This window comes from Rhipicephalus microplus, unplaced genomic scaffold, assembly GCF_043290135.1.
Source record: "Rhipicephalus microplus isolate Deutch F79 unplaced genomic scaffold, USDA_Rmic scaffold_32, whole genome shotgun sequence".
Taxonomy (NCBI): Eukaryota; Metazoa; Arthropoda; class Arachnida; order Ixodida; family Ixodidae; genus Rhipicephalus; species Rhipicephalus microplus.
In genome coordinates, this window is record NW_027464605.1 from 840,902 (window position 1) to 866,448 (window position 25,547).

At 43.6% G+C, this 25,547-nt stretch overlaps 1 protein-coding gene across 2 annotated transcripts; it reads right to left on the bottom strand.

The window, feature by feature from the left end:
* Positions 1 to 25,487, bottom strand: LOC119172264 (PTB domain-containing adapter protein ced-6). Of its 2 annotated transcripts, XM_037423306.2 has the most exons (13): positions 25,331 to 25,487; positions 18,067 to 18,197; positions 17,599 to 17,616; positions 16,351 to 16,415; positions 15,703 to 15,774; positions 15,518 to 15,616; positions 14,476 to 14,613; positions 11,787 to 11,903; positions 10,625 to 10,744; positions 9,833 to 9,937; positions 5,521 to 5,671; positions 3,524 to 3,699; positions 1 to 2,209 (listed from the first exon to the last, which is right to left on the bottom strand). In XM_037423306.2, exons 2-13 carry the CDS (start codon positions 18,125 to 18,127, stop codon positions 2,123 to 2,125), a joined length of 1,209 nt encoding a protein of 402 aa, XP_037279203.2. In that variant the 5' UTR covers positions 18,128 to 18,197; positions 25,331 to 25,487; the 3' UTR covers positions 1 to 2,122. The 2 variants fall into 2 exon arrangements, with proteins under 2 accessions (XP_037279203.2, XP_037279205.2); XM_037423308.2 differs by lacking the exon at positions 17,599 to 17,616.
* Between the last annotated feature and the right edge of the window lie 60 nt (positions 25,488 to 25,547).

Below are 25,547 nucleotides of genomic sequence, written 5' to 3' on the forward strand. Positions count from 1 at the left end.
TGAAAGAAAAAAACAGCTTTATTGTCAACAAACAATGTCACATTACACATCTTTGAACCAACATTTCTTACATGGTGCTTTCTTTTGGGTGCCAATGAGAGTAGATCTGAGAGATACTCATGACAACTGCCTGCAACAACTTTTACTACAGACACAAGCAGAGATTCAAGAGTTCAGAACATTTCCAACGAAGGCTCACAGTGAACTGGCATGTTCTTCAAAAAAAAAAAAAATCAGGCACGATACCTTCAACACACTACCGTCATGTCACCGTCAAATTGCATAGCATGTGGAGAAGAACGACCATTTACGAAAACCACTCTCACGACACCTTAACACCAATAACAAATACATTTGACAGCTCTAATCCGGCTCTATATAAAAAATCTTTGAAACTTGGCACACTGTCTGTCGGTCCTTAAATCAACCGGTAGCGGAAAGCCGTAACCACCAAAGTAATTTAAAGCTTTACAATCCTATCAAGCTTATTTTGGCCTTGTAACTGCTCAGGCCTTAAAACATTTAGGTTCTGGGCCATAAGTATCAGCCCCAACGGCTTAAGACCTGTACGCAGCTTATTGTACAAACCCATTCAGAGCATTGCCTTTCTGATGTTCCACATCACAGGGCTCGTACTTGGAAGTTGAAAAATGAGGAAGCGCTTTTAAATGCCAAACTTCCACAATTCAACGTAGCCTTATTAAGCACGCAGGCCATCGTACTTATTATGTAACAAAGAGCATTAATTAAACCCGAGTGGAAGTCTCGGGTGTAGAGCTGGTCAGTAGTCTTCGAAGATGGCAGATTAAAAATTATTGGATACCGTTGGGTTGGGTGTTCAAAAAGACCCAAGACGAAATAGTAGTGGATGTAAACCATGATGCTGCCTGCATGCAGTTTTTTTTCCAGTGTGCAGTTTTTTTTTGCCCTGTCAAGCCACTTTTGTCCAGTATTTATCTTATCATAACACAGCACAACGTAGGCTTATACACAAGAAGTCCATGCTAGGAGCACGCAACAATTGCCTTTTGAAGTGGATGAAAGGATGTGTACACTGGACATGGCTTACATAAACCTGCGTTATTGCTATTAAGAGGTGACAGACACCCTCCCAGATATCGGCATACGTGAAGCTACACCTCCTCCCTCTGGTATCTTTCAAAATGTATTGGTCATTGCGGTAGGAAGTTATTGGAACAAGACCTAGCTACATTAATTTCAGGCATGACATCTGTTAAGACACTTCGAGATGAATGAAAAAAGCGGCGCATGGCATCCTATACAGTGGTGGTAAGCCTTAACAGACGCGTGCCTAGATATGTTATCAGCGTATCATCTTGTGCTAGAGGAAGGAAAGAAAGAAAGCAATGAATAAGTAAAAAAAAGAGGAGGAAAACAATCACAGCTCTAATGCCTGGCTCTGCTCGCACGGTGAAACCAGTGTTGGACGAGGCCAACAGGCTAAAATACTTTTCTATATTCAAGGTTGGTTATATGCACATCCAACTGCACAACCTCTTAGGCAACACACTCAACATTCGCAGCAAGTGAAAAAAAAAAGGAACCTTGCACATAAAGAGAGTTTAAAAAAAAAGCTTTAAAAAAAATACAACAAAAGGCTTTCATCATGAAGACTAGCCTTTTGAGACAGTTAAAAAAATGTATATGTGCACCCATACGCTGTCCTCTAGGTGAAGTGCAAAAGTAGCGGTAAAGAAGCACCGTGCATCATTCACACATACAGGAGAAAAGAAATGCTAGTTGTTTGGTTTGGTCAAAGCAGTTTTCAAGAACTGTGGAATGAAGATGGAAAGCACTGAAAAATATGCAAACACCCAGAGATTATGTGAGCCTCTTACAACAAACACGTCTAAAACAATGAATGAAACGAAAGTAGGCTTGGGCGTATATGTGTGGTCCATTCTCTGCACACGCAACTTGCTTCTGCTGTGTTGTGCCTCACTACTGATACTAAATATGACAAAATTACGTGATGAAATTGAGAAAAAGAAATCTGGAAATTCAATATTCAGCTTAAAACAGCTTAGATTAAAAAACAAAAGAAAAGGAAAGAAGTGTGGGGCACAATAACATTGCTGACTCAATTTTCACACTCATCAATTCAGGCAAGTGGCTTGCTTCCCAAAGGGTCCAACTGTTCAAGAAGAAAATCATCCTTTCCAAAGGAGAGTCCTCGGCTGAAACCATCCTGAAATGAGAGAAAGTGACTGTACATATGACTTGCAAAACTGAGAAGCTTAAAGGGCCCTTCAAAGGTCTGACCACTTCGAGCTGATGAGCACAATACATACACTGGGCGCTCACGATCACGTCAGCTAAATTTCCAACGCTACGTGCTGCAAAATTCAAGCTGAACCTCGCTCATTCTTCACCTCTCGGGCTCGGGCATGCACCCCTAGATGGAGGGAATGACTTGCAAGGAAGAGCCCTATCATAGCTTTCACAATGCACACAGTAGCATCGACACCAAATTATTCAAGGCGACGCGCTTAAATTGTGTAATCTGCTGTTTCAGTATTGAGCAAAATAATAAAACACACAAGTGGAATGTGTGCAATTTTTATTAATTTATATTTTACTCAAATTGCAGCGGGATGAAACTAACCTAATCTCCCTCCATTTCAGATGCATTGGTGTTCTCGCTGTTCCCGTGCCGTGCAAGTGCCAGCCCTGACAATTGACGCGTTTTTGGTGTGTTGTCAGACACCATTTCCACGCCATGCGTTTAGGTGTGTTAAACCAGGATCTGTGCCATCCTCTCCAAACAAGTGCACACTGCTAGTTCCATCCCGCAGGAACAGGCAGTAGACCACAGAGAATCCAGCACATAACACAACACTCATGCTCGGGCATGTCGCGCACACGTGACTGCGTGCGCATGACATGTTCGCGCCCATGTGTCATGTGATCCTCTGGCTCTGATGCCAATGAGAGCAGGGAGGGTATTTGGCTTGCAAAAGCTACACTGGGAAAGTAGCAGGAGTTGCAAGCTCGCCTCTTTGCATTGCAGTTTGTGCTGCGTCGAAATAGTGATTATCTCAGCTCTTGGTGAACAGATTTGAAAAGTTCTTATGGCAAAATGCTTATCACTGGGCACACAACAAGTTGCAGTGCCCAATGAAATTTTCTTACTTGACCTGGTGAGCGACTGTTTAAAACTGCACTATAATCATGATTGATTGATTGACTTGTGGGGTTTAACATCCCAAAGCCACTCTATGATTATGAGAGACGCCGTAGTGGAGAACTCCGGAAATTTCTACCACTTGGGTTTCTTTAATGTGCACCCAAATCTGAGCACACAGGCCAACAACATTTCCGCCTCCATCGAAAATGCAGCCGCCGCAGCCGGGATTCGATCCCGCGACCTGCGGGTCAGCAGCCGAGTACCTTAGCCACTAGACCACCGCAGCGGGGCTGCACTACAATCATACCTACGGGTGTTGCAAAACGGACATGAAACTGCACGACCAGCGGTACCGCTTCGAAGAGCAGAACACACCTTCATTTCGTTAAGCCTGCGGTCAATTATGCCAATCGCATTCTCCAGCTCTTGACCTCCAAGGTTGTCCGAGAAGTCACCCATGCCAAAGGGGTCTTCCTCTTTTGTCGGCGAAAACGGCTCTGCACCAAAGAGGTCCTTGGCGGCGGCAACACTGGACGGCGTGTCCAACGTACCTGCATTCACCACACCAATGCACCAGCTGTGTCAAAAACTGTTCTCGTGGAGAGAACACACAAAATCTGGAATTTTATGAGCCGAAGCCAAAGATGATTACAAAGTGGTTGGCAGAATGGGATTTGCCAAATTAATTTTGACCACGAGCGGTTTTTCAACAAGGGCCTTAATCTAAGTACTGTGCTCATGCTTCTATTTACAGTGTCTTAAGCGATCTCCTGCCAGTCCACTATGGATGGATGACTTACCAATGAATTGCATTGGAGCAAATATCACTGAGTGACCAGATTGTCTCGAGCGACTGCGTATACGATATTATCACTGGAAGTTTAGATGAGTGATGTCGCTTTTGTTTGAATTAATATGAACTTGAAAGATGCGATACCAACTGCTATGGTTTCATTAAAACGACACCATTGCACACTGGCATGTTGATTCGAAATATTTTGAAGTGGTGACAACAACAGGCTTGACGACGACAACAAACAAAAGGAAGAGTCGTACGACTATAAGCGATATAAAAAAAAGCCGTGACCAGGCCGACATTTCGACAAAAACTTTTTTTCAAGGCTAAAACTAGACTTGAAGCCTAGAAGAGTAGTCCACTTGTCTATATGTCGGCTCGAGCACACAACCCATTTACGGATTCTTTTCATTGCAAGCTTCTGTCTTCCCTTTCCAGCCATTTTTTTTTATAAGCGACGTAAGTATGACTCAACGCTGCCCATTATCATCATGAATTACACTTCAAAATAATAATTCTAATAATGCCACTTGTAGTGAAGACACGGCAAGGGCAAAAAATTTTTGTATTTTAAGACTGCAGCAAAATCAAGCAAAATAAAGAAATTCTTTGTTAGGGAAAATTTTTTTATAGACATGCTATTTTTTTTCTTTTGCCAGTAGAGAATTGGGAAGATGCCACTCAATATTCAAGTTGACTATTCATTGAAAAAAAAAAAGACTAACTTACTTTGTTTTCTTTTTTTGTAACTATAATTAAGTGTTCTAACATCACACTGAATAAAAAATGAGTAGTGTGAAGTAGAACTTAGAAAACCTGGCGGTGAATTCACCTTCAAAACATAACATCCGAGTGCAGACTTCACAGCTTGCAGTCAATGAAATGCTGCTGTCAGAGATTTACCTTCACAAAGCTGTAGTGCCATTTTAATCATTTCATACTAAAAGCAAGAAAAGCAAGAAACAATGAAACAAGTAATGCGATTCGCTACTGCTGCCACAAGAGCGAAAAAAAAAAAATAAGCAGAAAAAAAAACTACTGGTCAGTCAAGTGGTGAGCGCTTCAATGGTGTGAGCGGTGCGACTGCAGTAGGCACGGTCATGTTCCAAGTCTTTCTCGTTCACCCATCGAAAACACTGCTCTCCTGAATGCACCATTAAGCAAAGTCATCCATCTGCACTGCCTTCTCTGCTAGCCACAGAGCCATAGCCCATGTTTCAAAAGCAAAAACTACAATGGACTTTTTGAAGCCACAAGGAATTCTGGCAAAGCTTAGATGTTCTGCATAACATCACCATTCCATGAACACAACACTACCTGCAGCATTAGTATAGTTGCCTCCCACCAAGAAATATGCCCCTGTACAATTCACTAAAGCAGTTCAAGCACATTGCAGTGTGTAAAGTGCAGTCTTGAAAGCGACAATAATGTGAAGCTCATGTGTGCCTTTACTTACTCAGTCTTCCGAGCTGTCTTCTTTCATTTGGAAGTGAAAGATGCACGGACACATTCAGAACACAACACTATTGCAAAGCGTCAAGGTTTCGTTCTTAAGTATGGCTTCGAGGGAACTCACCGTTGGTGGACGCTTCTGAACACCCGTTAGTTTTGGCTTGCACAGGCTCAGTCTCTGCTCTTGGATTGAAGTCTTCCAGGTCATCCATGGACAAGTTTTCAAGGCGTGTGCCAACAGTTGGCACCGTCAGGCCAAGAAGGTCTTGTGAAGGCTGCGTGAAAGCCAAAGCAAAAAAGAAAATCTGGACTTCACACTCCTGGATGCCCATGTGTGATGCGTGTAGTGCGCATTCAAAGAGGGCACATACGTGAAATGTGCACGACATGGGGCACAACACAGGAAAAATTACAGAAAAGGTATCCAATCCGAAAACTACACGGAGCCTCCAAGAGCCAATCTGTTACAACCAGGAGAACTCGGGTGTCCTCGAAAAAAAGAACACCGAAAGGGCAGAAAAAGCTGCAGCTCAAGAGAGCAAGGGAGTTCAAGGATACATGGCAACTAGATCAAAGGTCCATGCATTGAATACGAGCAGTCAATTAGCGTACTGAGCCTCCAAGGAGTACAACAAGCTGGAGCCTCCTGTCATTGCGTTTCCGCACGAGGAGACCGCAGAAATGGTTGGTGGGCTTTGGCTCAAGACTTGCGGATTCCAGTGCTGGCAGGCAAAGCAGCGGCAGTTGGGCTACGGGCAGAAGCTGTGCGTCCAGTAGCCTGGTCAAGATTGTTCTTGGCATCTCATAGTGTCAGCCAGCACTTAATGTTCCCTGCTGTGTTCTACAGTGAGTAGTTTGGTATTATGCAGCTATTATGGTTTTAGTTTCTATTAAGATTTTGGCGCATTTTCGAAACCAATGGCCTTATCCTTGGTTATGCTCTCTTAGGCCAACCACGGGAAGTGGTAAGAGACCACAAAAAGAATTTGCGCCACACACACCATGATAGTGAAGCTACTGATTACAGAACTGATCGATGGAGGTTAATAGCCTTCAAATCTTACAGCTGTGTAACAGGACGCAAGAGTCCATTGTAGATGGCTTCCAAGTACCGTATTTACTCGATTCTACCGCGCCCTCGATTGTAACGCGCACCCGATTTTCACCGCGAAAAAAAAAAAAAAAAACGTAAGACATCGATTGCCACGCGCACCCATTTTTCTCACTGGCCCGCACGATCACACCACTCGAAAAAACGACTCCTTTCGGGAGCGTCTTCCATTTAAATATGAGGTACGGGCGAAGCTTGTGCCCATCTGACGTGTAACAGAGCATTGCCGTCACTGTAGTTTTACCGTGGACCAATGTCAGCACGCGAACTTGCTTCGCCCCCTTCTTCTCGACGGTTGTGGTGCAAGGCATGTCGAAGTAAAGAGGCGTTTGATCGGCATTCCCGATTTGCCCAAGCAGGTAGCCGTTGTTGCGCCGCAAGTTTAGGACGAACCTCTGAAAACTGTGAAGCTTTTCATCGTACTCCTCCGCAAAACTTTTCGCATATGCATGTTCCCCTTCGGAGGAAAAAGCCTTTCCTTTTCATAAAGTTGGTTAGCCAGCACCTGCTCGCTTTAAACTGGCTCCACATTAGACCTTTTTCTAAGACTAATTGCATAGCCCGCACTTGGAGCAGTTCTGTCGTCACGGGCCGCTGTGCCGCTCGCTGCTCAAGCACATACTCGCGGAGCAGCTCTTCAATTTGCGGAAACCGACCCTGCTGTGGTCCACTGAAGCCTTTGCGTGAAGCTTTGCTGTCGACAATCTTCTGCTTTTGTTTCTGCCGGTCCCGCACGCACGTTTCGAGAACTCTGAACGACCGCGATGCGGCCCGATTTCCGTCCGTTTCTGCACACGCGATGACTTTTCTTTTAAAAGCGGCATCGTGGTGCACTCGAGTTTTTGGAGTCAGCCCTTCCACGCCGATGCTAATGCACTACTAGATGACGAACTCCTCAGCACACGTACGAAGTGCCGCACATGGGAAACACATAGGCAGAAATGGCTGATGCGCCATGCCGACGCACGTAGGGGGCGGCCATTTTGGATTTGCCAATGGCAATAGATTGAACGTATTTTTTTTTTCGTACTCGATTCTAACGCGCATGCGATTTATGAACTCGATTTATGAACCTGTGGTCGTTAACCGGAAAAAAGGTGCGCGTTAGATTCGAGTAATTACGGTAATTCTGACTGCCAATGTTGCTAAGAGCCACTCGACTAAAGTAAGCTAAAGTGTGCTCCACTTTTACTTTCATCAAAATACGACAGTTGAAGGGATACTGCAAGTCAGTTTTGCAGACTCCCACAAGGTAGCATAAGGATTAAAAAAGGAAAGTTGACTACAACCTGTGTAGCAGGAACACAAGAAAAAAATCCAAACAGATTTCTTTTGCAGAAATTCATATGGATTTCCTTGTGGCTTCGTGTTAAAAACAGGTGGCTGTCGATTTTCCTTTCTTAAAGGCATACAAACTAAAAATTTAGAAAGTAAGGGAAGCATCAAAATTAAAGTAAGTTCTCGTATGCTGCATTTTTTTCATGCATGCTTACACATTGAATTTCAGAGAATTTCGCAAGCAAGGTACCGTAGATTGATGCACTGAGAGCCATAGCATCATGTGGGTCAGCGGTAGAAATAGCAAACAAAACATTCTAGCTTTGTGTGCTCCCATCGGCAGAGCCTACACAACTGTACAAGTGTCATATATGTGTTGACAGCCATAGGTACCGTATTTACACGATTGTAAGACGACTCGAATGTAAGACGACCCCGCCAAAATCGCATCTCAAAAAAAAAAAAAAGACCGCGCGCATTTTACACAAGGGAAATTTATTCACGTGGTTGCGGAGGATTATTCATCGTCGCTGGAGTCGTCCTCGCTGGTGCTGCTGCCGTCATTGCTGCTGCAGTCCCACAGCACGTCGTCGTCAAGTGTGAGTCCACACTTCCCGAACGACCGCACCACGGCATCGCGTGGGACGGCCGCCCATGCGGAGAGGATCCACCCGCACACAGTAGCCAGGGAGGCTCTCCTCACACGCCCGCTTGGCGTAAGTTCGCGGCTTCCTGACGAAATCCACTCGTTGTATTCGCGGCGCAGGAGGAGAATAGCAGCCCGCTTAAACGCTGTCGTAAACGAGCGCCGAGTGTTCTTCGAGCCTACAGCACTCATGTCAGACAGAAGTGACTCGAGAGAGCCGGTCGTGGACACAAGCGACAGGAGCACGCGGCGACGCGCCCGCTTAGAAAATTGTATCACAAAGAGGAGCTCTTCCGTCAACTACCAATACCCCCTACGGCGGCTCTTCCATCGATTACCGGTGCTCCCTCAAGAGCCGTGCGCTTGTCATAAAGGCACTCGTAATGCGCGCAGTAGATGCTAAAAAAAGAAAAGCTTTTGTATAAGCACGCGGAAAACTATGCGCTTTGGGTTGAGCGGGAAACTATTCGAGATGACAATACATGGGTTTTGATTCTAAGACGACCCCCCAACATTGGATTGTCAAATTTGAAAAAAAAAAGGGGTCGTCTTACAATCGTGTAAATACGGTATGTTTAACACACCGGTTGCTTGTGAAGGCAATGCCACTTCTAGCCCACGGTCCAGCTGCTCAGGTGCAATAGTTTCTGAAAAGTGTGTCCATTCGTCTTAACTCTCTGCCTGAAAATAATGCTGCGTCAACTCCCTTCAGCATTTCAGGTTTCCTTTAGGCTAAAAATCTCGATGGCAGAAGTTTTGTTCCGTACCCCTTAGGGCAGGATACGGAAACGTGCGGCTCACTAAGCAGTATCCCGTGGCTCCCGGCATAACATCGCAGCCTCCTCTACTACTTCCGATATATCTGCCTATGTGAAGGCTGAGATGGCAGGTTTGACCTAAAATGAGATTAACACTTGTAATCTGTTTGATTGGAACTCCATGACATGCGCACTGAAACTAAACATGAATTGCAGTCTATTTTTGTACAATATAGTCAATTCCTCCTTTTGAGCTTTCCGCCTTTCTATTTGCATATGAATTGCTATATGTTTTTGTACAGTATTGTTAATTTCTCCTTTTCAGCTTTCCGCTTCTCCACTTGCCGAGCGGACGACCACCGTGTCAGCTTCATGCAATTCACCCCCCTGCCTGAAACCGTTGCTGACACATGCCTCAAGAGAGTGCACACATGGCACTGCACTTGCCAGCGTAGCCACATTTTACACAGTCACCGCGGCACAACGCTTAACACAGCCTACATAATTTTTAACCCAAAAGTCGATGCTGGCATCATCCCAACGATTTTAACGTCAAGACTGATTAACAATTAGCCGAAAGATTACGTAAATGCTGGCCGCACGCAACTGCTGTAGTTGGCACAGAAACAGAAAGCGGTCTCACCTGGCCGTGGTCAGAACCCCGGGGAGGAACAGGAGGTGGCAGAGGCTCTGGGACCACGTTACTTGAGCTGGGCTTGCTGGTACCATTTGTTGAGATTGCTCGAACCTGTGGTCGTTATCAAGTTAGCGGAGAGACTCATACCAATGACAATGGGCAAGTGGCATTTCGTAAGCGTTGAAAATTGTGCTAGTGTACTATATGCAAAATCTGATCCACCTGCAACTAAACTGCTGTCGTTCATTGAAACAGTGGAATCTCAACTTGTCCCTCTTTAATTCCAGCAGTCAGACAGTTTAAATGTGTACTGGCAAGCATATGCATTATTATTTATTATAATAGCGATTGTTGTAGCTCAACATCCTAAAACAACAATATGATAGTGAAAGACTGTAATGGAGGACTTCAGAAATTTTTTCCAGACGCATTGCCAGCATTCGAACCAGTGACCTTTGGGCCAGCTTCATTATAACTAGGCCACTGAGATGGGCTAAGATGAGTTATGAAACTTGAGGCTAGTTAAAGCTGATAAGTTTGGCCCCATACTAGTTTGCATTATCCTTGGTGTACACAAAGCAATAAGCGCCACGATTGTCTGACACGAAGGAATGAGTGCCAGACAAAAAACAGTTCATGCAATACAACCAAAACTCGCAACAAATCTCAAACTTTCTCAATGACCTAGTTTTCATCACATTTGAAACTAAGACAGCTAAAGTTTCCAAGCACTTTCTCAAACAAATACCACGCGCCAACCTTACGCTTAAGCAAACAAGCAAAAGTGAGAAGCCCTACCTTAGCCTTTGGCTTGTGGTTGTTTGTTTCTGTATGGGAGGCAACACCGTCCCCATGCGAGTAATCGCCGTCACGAAGGTACTTGCGCAGTCGACTGTTTTCTTCTTCCAGATCTTGTACCTTTAAACAAAACGCACATATGCCAAGAAATGCAGCAACTGTACTCCAAGTCGCGATGAGTGTACATATGGCTTTGGTTCCCCCCCCAAACACACACACACACACACACACACACACACACACACACACACACACACACACACACACACACACACACACACACACACACACACACACACACACACACACACACACACACACACACACACACACACACACACACACACACACACACACACACACACACACACACTAACACACACACACTAACACACACACAAAGAAAAAGGAAACTAAGAAACTAACTCAAAGTCAATGAGTGCTCTGTGAGGCTTTACTGCAATGCACGTCTTCACATTACCTAGCTGTCCAGATGACATAGATAACAGAACAAAACATTTGCACAACTGATGCTCAAGACTCGTCGATTTGAGCGCCATAGCACACTAATCAATCACGTAGTTTTCCTTTCAGAAACTACAGTTTAGCGAACATTTTACACAAAATATGCACTGCAGCGAGTACCTAAAACTTGGTATGAAGCATGGTTCACTTAACAGAGGCCTGTAAAAACAAAAGAGAGGGTACAAACAGATGGGGAATCTAGCTGAAGATGGCAGATTTAGGTGGTGTGATGAAATCTGACAAGTTTGCAGGCATACATACAAGACAGGTTGGATTAGAAATTACTAGACGGGGCCTTCATCCTTGAGTGGACGTAAAACAGTGCGAGGATGGTGACGATCCAAGTGCATTTCGCCCCATGAATGGATGACCCGACAATGTAGGAGTCCTTGAAATGTCGCGGGCTTTTCAAAACTTGAGGGCAAAGTTTTATCAGAGCTACTTCATCACTCGCAATGTAGTAGATGTGCAACAAAAAAGTTGCCTCAGTAGGCAAAAGCAAGCAATAAAAAGGAGTCGTCATGGGAATATGGGCTACAAGGTGCAGATATAGAACAGATGTGCTTGCGTTTCTCAATTGGCAACAGCAGTGATCACTCCTACCAGAAATAAATATAAGGAAAGCACAAATACCCACTCTTTTTTGGAGAATCATGAACTGTTTCCTCATCTCAAGGTCTCTGCCTGAGGTTTCAAGAAACTTCCTGTAAGCCAAGTCGAATGCCTGTCCTATGGTCAGCGTGATTTCTTCAGCCTGCAGGGAATGAGGTAACAATAACAACAATTGAGGCTCTGATTACATTACAACCTAAAAGAAAGCTGTACATATATAAAGAACAGCATGCTACTCAAAATATTATGTAGATACAATGCATTAGAATCATTTTGTCAAGCAGCCCGGTGATACCATAGCCTTTCAATACGCTTTCTGGTCATGAAACTTCGCAATCACGCTATGAGGGAGCCTGACATAGCATGGGAAGTTGCAACATCGCGGCACCGCAATTGTTTAGAGGCCACGTTTTGCCTCTCTGGTTTGATTCTGCGGAGACCGCACATGCAGCTGGTGCAGGCTGAAAGTTTGCATGTGTACCCTGCGTCCTTGGATAAGGGTCAAGTTCAGTTATTATAAAGCTGAAGCTGCACATTTGCGTGATGATGCCGTTCAGCTGCTCCGTACCAAGGAGCCATTTAAGGGCAGTACTAAAAAAAAATCTTTTTGCATGCCAGGTGTTCATAGAAAGTTAAAAAAAACTTGAAGTGAGCCTCAACGCGGCACGAAAAGAACGACTTCAGCATTGATTCAAAGTATGTGAATGTGTGTGCGAGAAACTTTTATTCATTGAAAATCATGTGCATGATTTCACGATAAATGGTGACACTGTATCATTGCCAAGAGAGAAGCCGTGCCTCAGGCTTAACGCCGTTACTTGCATGTTCCGGGCGGCCTGCCAGCATGCATTACAAATCTGGAGTCATGGCCGCAGTTTAAAAACCACTTGACCTCGTGAGCCATTATGTGTTCCAGCGGAGGTAAGCGGGCCATTAGCTACTCATTGTAATAACAATAACAACAACAAAAAGAAAGCATGATTTCAGAATCAACACTCCTTTAAGATGTCTTGTGAACTCCACAGAAACCTAGTGCTGAATGAAAATGAAAATAGTCCGTTATATCTCTATCATAGGCATTTGCACAGCTTCACTTAAAAGAAATATTGCAGTTAAAATTCTATCAAGTGTCCTGGCTTGCCAAAGAAGTACAAAATGGAATGCAATCGTGCGTCAGTTCTTGTCACCCTGCTTGTACAAGATATAAACTAATAAGCACAATACAGAATCACAGGGGACAGTATTCCATTCAGTTTTCATTCGGGATGTTGACAACAAAAGACGAATTAGAAAACTGTGTCCCACCATTTGACTGATAAGCATGAAAACTAGCCAGGTTTTTGAGGCCTGAAAACTACAGTTGCCGTCAAGAAATCATTTCATTGATGGTTATGATCTACCGGTTTGTCTGTTTCACACAGGTGAATATCTGCAAGAGCAAACGCACGCCCTAAAACATTTCTTTTTGCGCAAAAATAGTCTATCATCACTGCACGATTGCCACGTGTGCAATTTGAAGTTTCGGAAATACCAGTTCTTGACCTTGAGCTCAGGTTGTCAATTTAATATAAACGTTATTCTTTATACAATAGATCACTGTCATGTATCTTTTTGTAGGTATGTTGGGCCAATTAAAGACAAGTTTCACAGTAGCTAAAAGGTATATGCACGTCATCCACTGACACACTGAGCCGCCAGCTACACTTAACATTGTTTACTTTTTTTTTTTATGTGCCTTGTCTTCGGTTCGAAAACATTCTGAAAGTGTGAAGTGTTACTCGTATAGTATCTACGTCAAAATAAAATGTAAATACTGTCGAAAAGCAGCTCGTATTTTGGCTGTGACGCAGCGAACAAAAAAAATATACTACAAGAGTCGCCTGCAGCAGCCAGTCTACTAGATGGACATTCCTTTATCGTGGTGTCCCTAGTGGCTCTGCATTAAACTGAGGCAGCAGTTTCGTAATCAGAAATTGAGGAACTATGGTAAAACTGTACAACTTATACAACTTGAATGCGTTGTAGACAATTTTTTCATTACCATTGCAAAAGTTTCACGCAATTATCATGCTTACTTATACATCACAGCTCTCCCAATCTGGGCTGAAATTCAAGCAGCTGATCATGTAAATGCACACAGACAAGTTGACTCAGTGATGTCGCAAGAACAAAGATGGTGTTTGTCAAAGAAACAATTAAGACTAATAACCGCTAGGATTTTAAATGCTAAAGTCCCAGTACGATTACGAGGCACGCAGTAGTGGTAGAGTCCTGATCAATTGGAACTGCATGGCTTTCTGTAATGTGAACGTAAATCAATGCCCCCAGTGTGCTTTACACGTCACCCTAACTAAAATGCAACAGTCACGGCTGGAGACAATTGCAAAGACAGATGTGTACCAAGAAATAGGACATGACAGACAGGAGTAATGTTCAGTTTTTTTTTTCCAGATCTAACATTACATTAGACATCTACATTAAGTTTAAGTTTTCTTCAGTTGCTTGTACTTTTTGCCTTGAGGGTCCTCAAGGTGGCTTGCCTCTAACGTTCATGATAATACATTGTGTATCCTAGAGATTACAGATATTTGTGAAAAAAAAAATTACGGAGTGCTAATGCAGTTCATGAGCCATGGCAGACCTGAGCAAGGGAAACACTCTCATGCACCTCTACAAACAGTTTTCACAAGAGCTATAATCGAAGCACTACGCACCAACTTTTCGCTGGAGAACACGAAGCACGAGTGCCGTTCACCATCCGACTCCTTGGCAATGAAGCTGAATGACTTCTTGTCAGTTTTGTCATCCGCGCAGTAGGAGATACGATGCAGCGGGTGCTGGTGAAATATCCTCTGCAACATAAATGGCAACTAGCTCAATGCACAAAAAAAAAAGTACGTACTCTGCACAGCAGCACCATCATGCAAGGTGGCAGGCATAATCAAGTTACCACTCAGGCTAATCTTCTAGACAAAAATATCTGACTAGTCTTCCAGCATTTACTGCCGAAGTATAAAGTGAACAGCTGAAAACTACTGCATTACCCATGGCTGTCCCAATGATTTCGACGGGAAATCAATGTTTTTCAGGAAATGCTCAACATTTTACCGTTTACCCATTTTGATTGGAGGTTTCTCGCTCTGTCTCTGTATAGGCCAATTTTCACGCTTTTCACAAGTTATTGGAAAACAATGTAATTTGATCAAAGTTGACTGCACTAGGCAGCTGCATTCATCCCGTAATGTGAATAGCAGCCATCACAGCGACATGCACAGATACATGTACATATAAGCAACTGAAATCTGCTCACATTTAGACAACATTCGACTGCACCTGTTGCTATAGTGCCTTCAACACAGCTCATGGTCATAACAAGTGAAAATCTAATTTCTTCCTCGCAGCATTTGGTTTTTGACCAGAACAACCAAATAAATGACACCAAAAAAGCTTCAGGCCTCCAGAATAAGGACATCTAACAAAGGTGTCCTAAATGTGCATTTACTGCTTGCAGGTAGGCTACTTTACTATCGAAGTTCATTAACACTAACACTGGCATTGACAAAGATGACAAGAGCAAAAAGAACATAACTAAAAACTGAGCAAAACATATTAGTATTAATGTAAATTCTGACAGTTCGTTTGAGCATCACGGCCAAACATGACAGCATGTTCACAAATATCCACGATGTTAAGCTAGATTGCTGGATGGTATTGCTATAGCCCAAACAATGCTTTAGGAAACAAACAAAAACCAACCTTTGTTTTGGGATCTTGCACGGCAACACCATCGACTGAAATCGTCAGCTCCACCTTCGGTACCTTGCCGCCTTCAGACCTCTTCAGCTGCTGATTAAACTGCGAACGAGAGTCATGTCGTCAAGGCCTTAGCAGCAACAGGCTTCATTACACTGCAAACTGCATTGCATGTCAAATGTGCATACCTTAAGCTTGCGTATTCCCTCTCGAACAACTTCAATGCCTTTGGACTGTTCCACTTCAGTGAAGCCGAGAAACTGCAACATGAAGCGAGGCACTGTTTAAAAGGCACTGCTTTGTACAAAGACAGTGTATGAATTCTTTGTAAACATGATGCTGATGTGAAGACAAGATGTTATCAAAAAAGTGCCGTGGCACTGTTAAAAACTGCTAAAGACTAACTACTGCAGTAGACTTGAGTATAACGTGAGTCTTCAAGGTAATTTCTCAGTAAATATAACTGACAATGAGATGGCAGCCAAGCAATGTGTTACAATAGTTTTATGAAAACTAGATAGGAGATAATTCATGCCTAAATTATTGTTTCTAAGATTTCACCCTAGTTACAGTCAGACTACCTTCGAAACAAAGATCTGATATTCACAGCAGAGATTCGCAAAAACGAATTTCAGGGTTGCAGTAAAATAATGATGCATTTGAGCATCACACACACACACAAAAAAGGAGCTATGAGGTATACCATAATTCCGGGCTTCAGTGTCGCATTGCCTGTCAATACTGTAATTCTCCTAAATACACAAACAATGCAGTAAAAAAAAGAAATCTTGAATTTTCCCCTAATAAACATAATGTGTTGCGAGATGTCAACGTACCTTGACCAGATACGCAACATGTCCTTTCTGCAGAGCATCTGCTGGATGGATCCATCTACGGCCACCTACAATAGATGGGGCACAATGATGACCCATAAAACCAAATTTCTGGTTCCACAATCAGCTTTATAGAGCAACGCTCTCTGAATAATAGTTAATATAAGAGCAAAGCATGGCTAAAACAGAAATGTCGCCATAATTTCATATGCTGCTAACCATGAAATTCTGAACAGTCAGTAGAGAAGTCTTGCCAGGAACAGCACAACACTATTAAGTTGGAAGCATTTGTACACAGTGTTCCCAAGGTTAGCTATGCCGCTTTTTGATTTTTTAATCTTAAGACTGAAGAAAGCCCTGGCTATTGTGAAAAATCTATGACACCCTGAACAGTAGCACCTTCATATGTTGTGTGATATGAATATTTATACTTCAAAAAATTACTGGTTACTGTTTGGCGCATGATTAAGATGGGCATGCTCCCAACTTTGTCAACATGGAGGCGACCATGGCCAGAGTTCACCACAATAGACCCATGGGAAGAGCATTACCATTGTGAGCATTTGAGGTCAGCAATGCAATATGGCTGTTCAAAAATAATTCAGCACTAACTGTGGCCTTATATATTTGGTGTTCCCTTCGACTCCACATTATTCAACTGCTTAGAAATTGTCGAAATATCTTTCTCAGATTGGCCATCTTTCACAAAATATGAGATTGGACAAAGCCAATTTTGAGCTCTATGTATGATGTCTATGCACGCTAACACTTTTTTTTAATCCCATAGACTGCTCTCATCTATGAATGAATGGAAAAGAATGAATCAAGGACTAACTTGTTGGTTAAGCCCCACCTGATTAAACCAATAGACAATAAGGCCAAGGAAAGTACTTGAGACCATATTTGTAGTCTGTAGCATAGTAATTGTAATATTACATTAATAATCAGATCATGCGACTGCAGAAACAACTTCGCTGGCAGTAGGGTTGAAACCAACAACCTTTGGCTAACACTCCCAACAAAGTGGGTGGGAAGCCGACGCACTATCTGAAGATAGAACGTTCAATCACTAATGGCGGCAAAGTTGTTTACTGTCAACTTGCTTTCTACCAGTGTCGCAATTACTACACTACAGTTAAATAATGAAAATGTTGTTCCCTATACATTCCTTGTTTTCAATGTTGGTCTCATAATGTTGCTCTAAGCTATCGCCTTAGTAACACCAGCTTAATATGCTGGGGAGACACTTACCCCGTTCATCTTCGCTTTCTGCAAGTCATGCAAGAACACATAAAAGAATATGTGACAATGTATGAAAATGTAGAGCAATATGTACGAGAATGCAAGAGCATGCACTACACTGCTTCTTAAACTGCGCTGCTTAGCACTTCAGGCCGACATATTCGCAGCGACAAATGTCACAAAGTTCAGTTGAGACGTTTTTATTTTGTTCTAGTAAAATAACACTTCCCCAATTTACGACTGTATCCCCGAATCCTCTCTCAAAATTGTTTACCACAAGGTTCATACAAAAATTAAGCTATGCAGATGCGTGCAACTGAACCACCATTTCATCATAACACACACTGTAGGTTTACACTAACCACATAAAAAACATTAAAAGTAAAGTTCCACTGGAGAAGAATAAAGTCGAAGAAACGTAAAATTTAACACTTTGCATTAATCTGCACCCTTCAATGACTGCTCCCATGTACTTACTGCTTTTGACGGAGTTCTTGTTGTTTTGGGCCCACTTGAGGAAGGAAGACTGCTTGATCATGATGAGTGATTATATTTACATGCACAAGAACAGTACCGACAAGACAGTTCTTGGAAGGGTGAGATGCCACCTGACCAAAGAAAAAAAAAAGAAGGGAAGCAAATGTTAATGCGGCACTCCCTTGGGTAAGTTGGAATCCTGATATTTTACATGCTTAGCACAGTTAAAATTCATCACAGGAGTAAAAAGATGCATAGACAGCTACGTCTTCGAGATATAAAAAATTTGGAAGCCAATGCATAAGTACACCTTCAAGGTTGCCATGAGAACCCCATTAACATATACTGGTCCACAGCATGTTTTCCCAGTAGCACATATGTGATCTCATCTCCAAATAAAGAAGATAAGCAGTGCGGTGGTCCAATATGTTTCACTGTACCTTCCGTTTCTAGCTGTGAAAAAGACTAAGCTGTATACTGAACAGTGAAAGGTTTCATAGGAGCAACACGTCTAGTTGAGTGCTGTTGAAGGACTCTCATAGAAACAACCTTTCTTCAGAAATCAAATACATTAGGTGGCATTTTGCTCAATCAAAGCAGAACTAAACTAGCCGGAGGGTTCGAAACGCATGGCTTGACAACAGAATATGTGCAGAGGCTTTTGAACTTTAACCTTGACAAACCAGTAGAGTTAGCAAGAGTTTTAAAAACATATAGCTGCCATTAAGGAACAGTCAGGTGTTGTAGCCAACCGAGAAATCCTGACATCTAACACTTCAAGGGTGAAGTGCCAAGTGCAGTGCTACAAGATAATGCATGCCGATAAGCCAGCCCTCCTCAAAACAAGCTTGTACTACATACAGGCAGCCTAACTTAATGAAAGCAGCATGAAATATGGAGAATCAGGGGTGGAAGTGGACTTGAGTGTTTTGGAGCAGCTCAGGGAGCAGTAATAATACTGTGTTGTAGCAGCTTTTGCTCAGCAAAAGGGAAGTTTTGGAGCAGTTTCTGAGCACCAAAAAGTGTGTTTTGGAGCAATGCAATTCAGTTTTGGAGCAGCTTTTAGGGTGAAACACTATCGCCAATCAGAATTATTTCTGGTAAAAAAAACTCCAATTTTTCCCATGAATTCAGTACTAATGAACTTACCAGACTTGCCACCCTCAAAGTGTGTGTGCGAGTGTGTGTGCGAGCGTGTGCGCACATGTTCTCATCATTAAATATCCCAGCTTAGTTAACAGAAAGCTCTGAAAAAACAAGGGATAAGCGATCCTTATCTCTTGTTTTCATGACCGCTTATACTCGCGCTACACTCCACTTGGAAGAAGTTTGTTATTCCCACACTAAATCAACGCACTACACTGCTCTTCTCGGCCTGATTTAGAGTGGAGTGGGGACGAAACAATTCACACTGCAAAACCGTGCGTACGATGCAGTGATGGCACGGGCACTCCGCTGCATGCAACTTACCCAAATTCGATCGAGTCCACACGACCACTCCGTGCTTCAATGAAACTTTCAGTTGTCCCTTATTATCAAATTATAAGGGTAACTAACTGGATTCCCAGAGAAGGCAAGCAGGTTAGGGGGAGACAGAAGGTTAGGTGGGCAGATGAGATTAAGAAGTTTGCAGGTATAAATTGGCAGCAGCAAGCACAGGACAGAGTTAACTGGCGGAACATGGGAGAGGCCTTTGTCCTGCAGTGGACGTAGCCAGGCTGATGATGATCAGATTGCGGTAGAAAAGTGCACATATGTATCACGGAAAGCCGATGGGGTTCGTTCTGTTGCTATCTCAATAATTGGCATCGCCTCTGCACGCTATAGAACAATCGTGCAAGACTGCCAGCCCATCATCTTTTCTGCCCTTTGGCAAAAAAAGAAAAAAGGAAAAGTATTTTGGTGGGTACTTTGGGCAACATCTGCTGTGGTACTGTATGTCTATTGGTGGTGATGGGACCCATCAGGAAATGCTCATTTGCACTTGTACACGAGCACCATCATTTAGTTCATGACCGTGCAGCGTTCCCAACTAGTACAAATTATCGAGGTTTCACTGGATTACTAGATGGTTAAACATGACTCATGTTGGTGCCACCACTTCAGCGGGAAAACCACGAAGCACTAGCAAACCCAAGGAATGAGCCGAATTTCAACGTGATCAAACACTGGATATGGATGCGGCTGCGTCCTTCGTGTAGCCAACGCTCAGTGTTGCTTGGATTCACCCTTCTAATCGACAATTCTCGCAGAAATTGCCGTTTATGCACAGCCTGGTGCAGCAGGTCCGATTAGAACACGATGGTGCAATTGTCGCAGCACTTTTACCCCTGATAATGGATCTTAGAAAACTGTAAAGATGATTCAGATAAATGTGATTTAATATAGGACCTGGGTATTATACATTTTTATAGAGATCTTTGGAAATGACCAAAATATATAGTGTTAATTTAGTGTCGCACAACTATGAGTCAATGACAAGAAATTATAGCCCCCCCCCCCCCCCCCCTATGGAAATACTTTTTGGACTGACCTACATGAGTAGTGCATGCATGATGCATTAACAACCATATTGCTATCCGTTTTCTTTCAGCAATATTTTTTTATTTGTGCAAGTAACAATGTGACATATTTTCAATCTTTATTTCTGGCTGCTACACAATTCAAATTCTGAATTGAAGTAGCAACTGCATGGAGAGACAAACTAGGCATTGCTAATTAAACACACTAGAGAAAAGTCAATCCTGCTCAGCCTCCTAACAGGAGGCAGTTTTCTCTGGCAATCAGTTTAGGGGATAATGTCACTTTCGCAACATCTCATGCAACCAGTGCCAGGTTCGTCTATGGGCACCAGCATTCTTGGCGCCTTGCTAGGACTACGTGCTTCGAGTCGTGCCAGCACAGTCGCTGTACTGTGATGCGGATGTGTTCAAGTCGTGCCAAATGTCTCAAACAAAGACTCTCCAGAGGTGACTGCCCTAAACTTACTGCTCGAGAATAGTGTGAGTTTATGAAGACTGCCACAGTTCCGAGTTATAAACATGAAAAGTGTGCAGCACTCAAGGAAATAAGAAAAAAATAGCTAGTGAGTAGTTGAACTATGGCCCCAGCTAAGTGAGACACACCCACACACAGCTTGGAGAAAATTTTATGTTTGGCCTCCTCCATAAAAGAAGTACCTTACAGCATGAAGCCACTTCTGTGTGTTTGAAGTAGCCAGAAAAAAAAAGGGGGCTGGGTGGCAACTACTAAATTATTATTACCTCACAAAAGAAGTGAATAAAGTTAAATATATTGAATTGCCCAATTAAGTTGAAGACTATAGTAACTACAAAACCAAACAAAATAGTCCTTGTCATTGCTGGTAATGAAATTTTAATTTGGTAAATATTTATAGAACATACCACAGGAGCTTTATTTTGCAACAATATATTTTGCAACAATATATTTTGAACAATATATTTTGCAACAAAAATAATATAATGCCATTGACTGCTTGTTTTATAGTCAGGAGAGGAAGAGAAAAAGGCTATTGTTGAGTTATTTTCTTGCACTATTATTTCTGTACGTAAATGAATATTTATATTTTTATACACCTATATCTGCTTAAATATGGTTAACTTGAATCATATACAATTTATAAATGGCACTTGGTACTAACAAACAAGCAACCGAAGAATTCTGTAATAATTCAACGTGACATGCTGACATGCAAAAACTCGCACGCTTTCAGTGCATGCGGAGCATCATATGCTAAATGTAAGAACATTACTTTTAAACGCAGACTCCAGACTCGATTCTCGTATGATTTTTTTACACTAATTCAAATATTTGTAAATAAAAAGGAAACGACTCCATGATTTAGAAATAAAAAATGTGCAATAAAATAAAGATGACATCAGAGGCCAACTGAATGAGTGCCATATCTCGCCTCAAGTGAAAGCTTCCCACTTGCAATTCCAGCCACATCCTTTCCTCGAATGTGCAAGAAATTACGAAACTTTTTTTTTCTTTTTTCAAGGACGGCCTCAAGTTTGCCAAGGCGCATGAAATTTAGCGGAGAGCGTGTCTGCTTGCTCAAGGTTGGCAAAGGAGCTTCCTGACCTGCTGCCACCTCAGCCGTAAGTGAAAACAAGAGTTGCGCAAAAAGTTGAGGAAAGAGAAAATCCGGAAGACGCACGAAGCGGGTAGGAGCGAGGAGAACGCCATTATCAGACGTGACGGCCACGGGTAATGCTTGGCACTGGCTTCTAATGGAGCTATAGAGGCGGCCGGCTATCACACACACACTGCCAGGTAGGGGTAAAGAGAGAGAAAACAGGATGCAGAAACTATGGGGTGCAGAGGAAAGAAATTTTTAGACTATTCAAGTCGCTTTCCGAGTCTATATCAAAGATTGATGCATGAAAACAATCACATACTCAAAAGTTTTTCTCCTTAAAAATCTTAGAACCACCTTCTACAACTACCAACCTACATAAAAAACTATGCACTCGTGGAAGTATTAACTAACACTGTATCATAAAGAATGAATTCTTGCAAGTTTGTTCTACATTTCTAGATCCCGAAATATTATACAGCGATACCATATTGGACCTGCCTATGTTTCTATAATTATCTTTGCCCAATTATCACTGCTACCACACTGCATAACAAGACTGATATTTCCCAGGAAACTTTCTAATGACACCTCATGTGTGCACCCTTTCTACAATAGGGAGTTTTCGAATAGAAGCCCCACAAGTCTGGGACAACTTTGTAATGACACCTCATGTGTTCAACCTTTCTATCACAGGGAGTTTTCGAATTTTGGGGCCCTAAAAAAATAGCGCCAAGGCCACTGCGCATGCGCAAAACCGAAATGGCGTATGAATTTTGGGTTGGGGCAGCTGTTTCTCGAATTTAGCAGGAGCCCCACAGCCTGCCCCAAAAGCTTTGCATCAGACAAACGTGATGGCGCCCACTCACTAAAGTGACATGACCAAGAATTGGGCGAGTACCCAAAGTGCCACAGACCCTATTCGAAAACTACTCGCTCCTGCTTGACCCAATGCGTGCATGTGCAAAGGGCTTTGGGGCCCTAAACTTTTGGGGTTCCTATTCGGAAACTCTCTACAGGAACAGACCTTTGCACCATGTAAGTAAGGAAATCTGCTCAAGTGCATCAATGAACGTGCAAACATATTTCTCTCACGAGATATTTCAGCACGTGTTTGGTTGTGAAGATTGTGCTAGGGTTATTTCCCGTATATTTAGAGAAATACCAAGTGCTGTGTGATGCACATACATTGACCATTTATTGCATACATTCCTGTACTATCAGAGGTGTTTTCCCGAATACCACGCATGTACTTTTTCCGATAACATCAAGGCACACCGTATGAATACCTTGAAGCTACAACTGCTTAATGAATGGGACGATTATCTGTCCTTGCATGTAATAACTAAAGTGTGCACAAAAAGCTTGGGTTGACTAGCACTCGCGCTTGACAATGCCAATTGTTTTCTTATCGTGGTGCTTTAGAGATAGCTCACACTGGCTGGAAAGCAGAGAAATCACTGGAGCTTAGGCACATGAAACAAAAACAGAAAGCATGTCAAACCAGTGGCAATGGGAACATGGTAACCAGATGTAAAAGGGTTCCACAAATATTTGAAGCTACACACAACCTAGCAATGGAGTAGCACACGATTGACTTTCTGTGGCAAGAACTAATTTCGTCCTTGCAAGTTTCGCTCGCGCTTGCAATACAATGCACACTATTTCGCTTGGAGCTGCCGACACTGCAAACAATTTACCACGCGCAGACTCGTTAGCTTCGCGGGTCGCTACTGCAAGTTTCGACTTTGCTTTCACGAGCGCATCACAGCTATTTGCGCTCGCACTCGAATATAAACTTTCCTCGACCGCTCAATCGAGCGCAGACTCGATTCCGAACGGAGGAGCTCATGTGACGAAGCCTTCCTCATAGCACAACCGAGCGATATTCCGGTCGATCGCTCTTTTCACCGAAGGAGACGTCACGGCAATTTGAGACCGCGTGCCAGCTAGTCAGTGAGGCGAGCCGCATAGTTGTCCCCGCCCCGGCAAGGAAGAAGAACGTGATGGAAGAACAATGCATCAATAAAACAGGTCGACGAGTTAAAGTGTGCGCTCGAGAGAGGTCGACGTTAACGGCAAGGGCCGGCGACGACGGCACACAATAGCGTCTAGTGGCAGCGATGAACGCCTTGCCCGAAGGCCGCCCGAACGTCAGGTCGCGACTTCCCTTCAATCATGAGTGGCGAGGCGACAAGTTTCTTGCATGTCGCCGCTGCAGGAATCGGGGCTCGCCCCAGCTGGTCAAATTCCGGGCACGGCGGCGAGAAAAACGCACGCGAACGGAGAAGCACACGAGATTGCGGCAGCTGTCAAGACACACAGTTTACGAATTAGATGTGTGCGCAGCCAGGCTGCGGCGTTGGCGAAGAGTCGAAAGCGCGCGACCGGCCGTCAGCTGACCACAAGTTGACGCGGTGCACCACGTCCCGACAGAAACCGCGCGTTTTGCCCGGACATGCAGGCTCGTTCGACGGCTGGGTCAGACACACCGCAGCTGCAGTCCCATTTCTCACGAAATGACGGTGCACCCGGCGCGCCGTGCGTAAACGCTTCAGCGCTCAGGTCAGCGCTGAAAGAAGCGGACAGGAAAGAAAAAAAAAACGAACAAAAAGGGAATAATGCCAAAGCTAGCTCCCGACAAGAGACAGCAGCGTGCGCTGTGCGACGACGACCGCCGGTACATTCTGCTGCGCACGTAGAGAATAGGGTGTCCGCGAACAGTTGCATAACACGCCGCCTCTTGGAAACAGCATCTGAAGGCCAAATACTGACGCATGCTGAGTCTATTACCTGGCTGCAGCGAGTCTATACGAGCTCCGTAGCACACTCCCCCCCACTTCCTCCCTACAAGTCGCCGGAATCGGTTCGCAGCAACTCGCAAGACGACCCTAAAGTCGGCGCCTTCCCTTGAACGGGTGTGCGGCAGCGAATAACGAAGTCCAGTGTGCACGCACGACACGCTTTTCTCAATTATTAGGCTTACCAAATCCATTTCGCGAGCGAGGAAGAGCGTCTCTAATGAAAATTACGCACAAGGAAAAACAAACAAAGCTACCTGGCAGAGGGCTGGGGCGATGCAACCCAATGGCGAGTGCAAACGCCTCCGTTCGACACTTTTAATGTTGTTGGGAAGCAAAAAACCAAAAAAGGCTGCGCACTTACCTGCATTCAGAAGCGCCTCTCCAACATGACAGCATTCACCATTGGCATCCAAAACAGAAACAAAGTTCGCCCATGACGCCCACAGTAGTCCGCTCCCAACAGGGCTTCCCAGCTGCGGGGATCTCTCCTCGGAGTTCTGAATGTTGTTGAGGGAGAGAGATGTGGTCATGTGGCTTTACACGTTTACAAAATGTCAGAAGCAGGACGTTTGCTAGCG

Coding starts and splice junctions, on each gene's coding strand:
- LOC119172264 (XM_037423306.2), bottom strand. CDS start 18,127: ATGATCAAGCAGTCTTCCTTCCTCAAGTGGGCCCAAAACAACAAGAAC. Junction 9,938..10,624: donor ACCACAAGCCAAAGGCTAAG/GTAGGGCTTCTC, acceptor TAACGACCACAG/GTTCGAGCAATCTCAACAAA. Junction 3,700..5,520: donor TTCAGAAGCGTCCACCAACG/GTGAGTTCCCTC, acceptor TGGTGAATGCAG/GTACGTTGGACACGCCGTCC.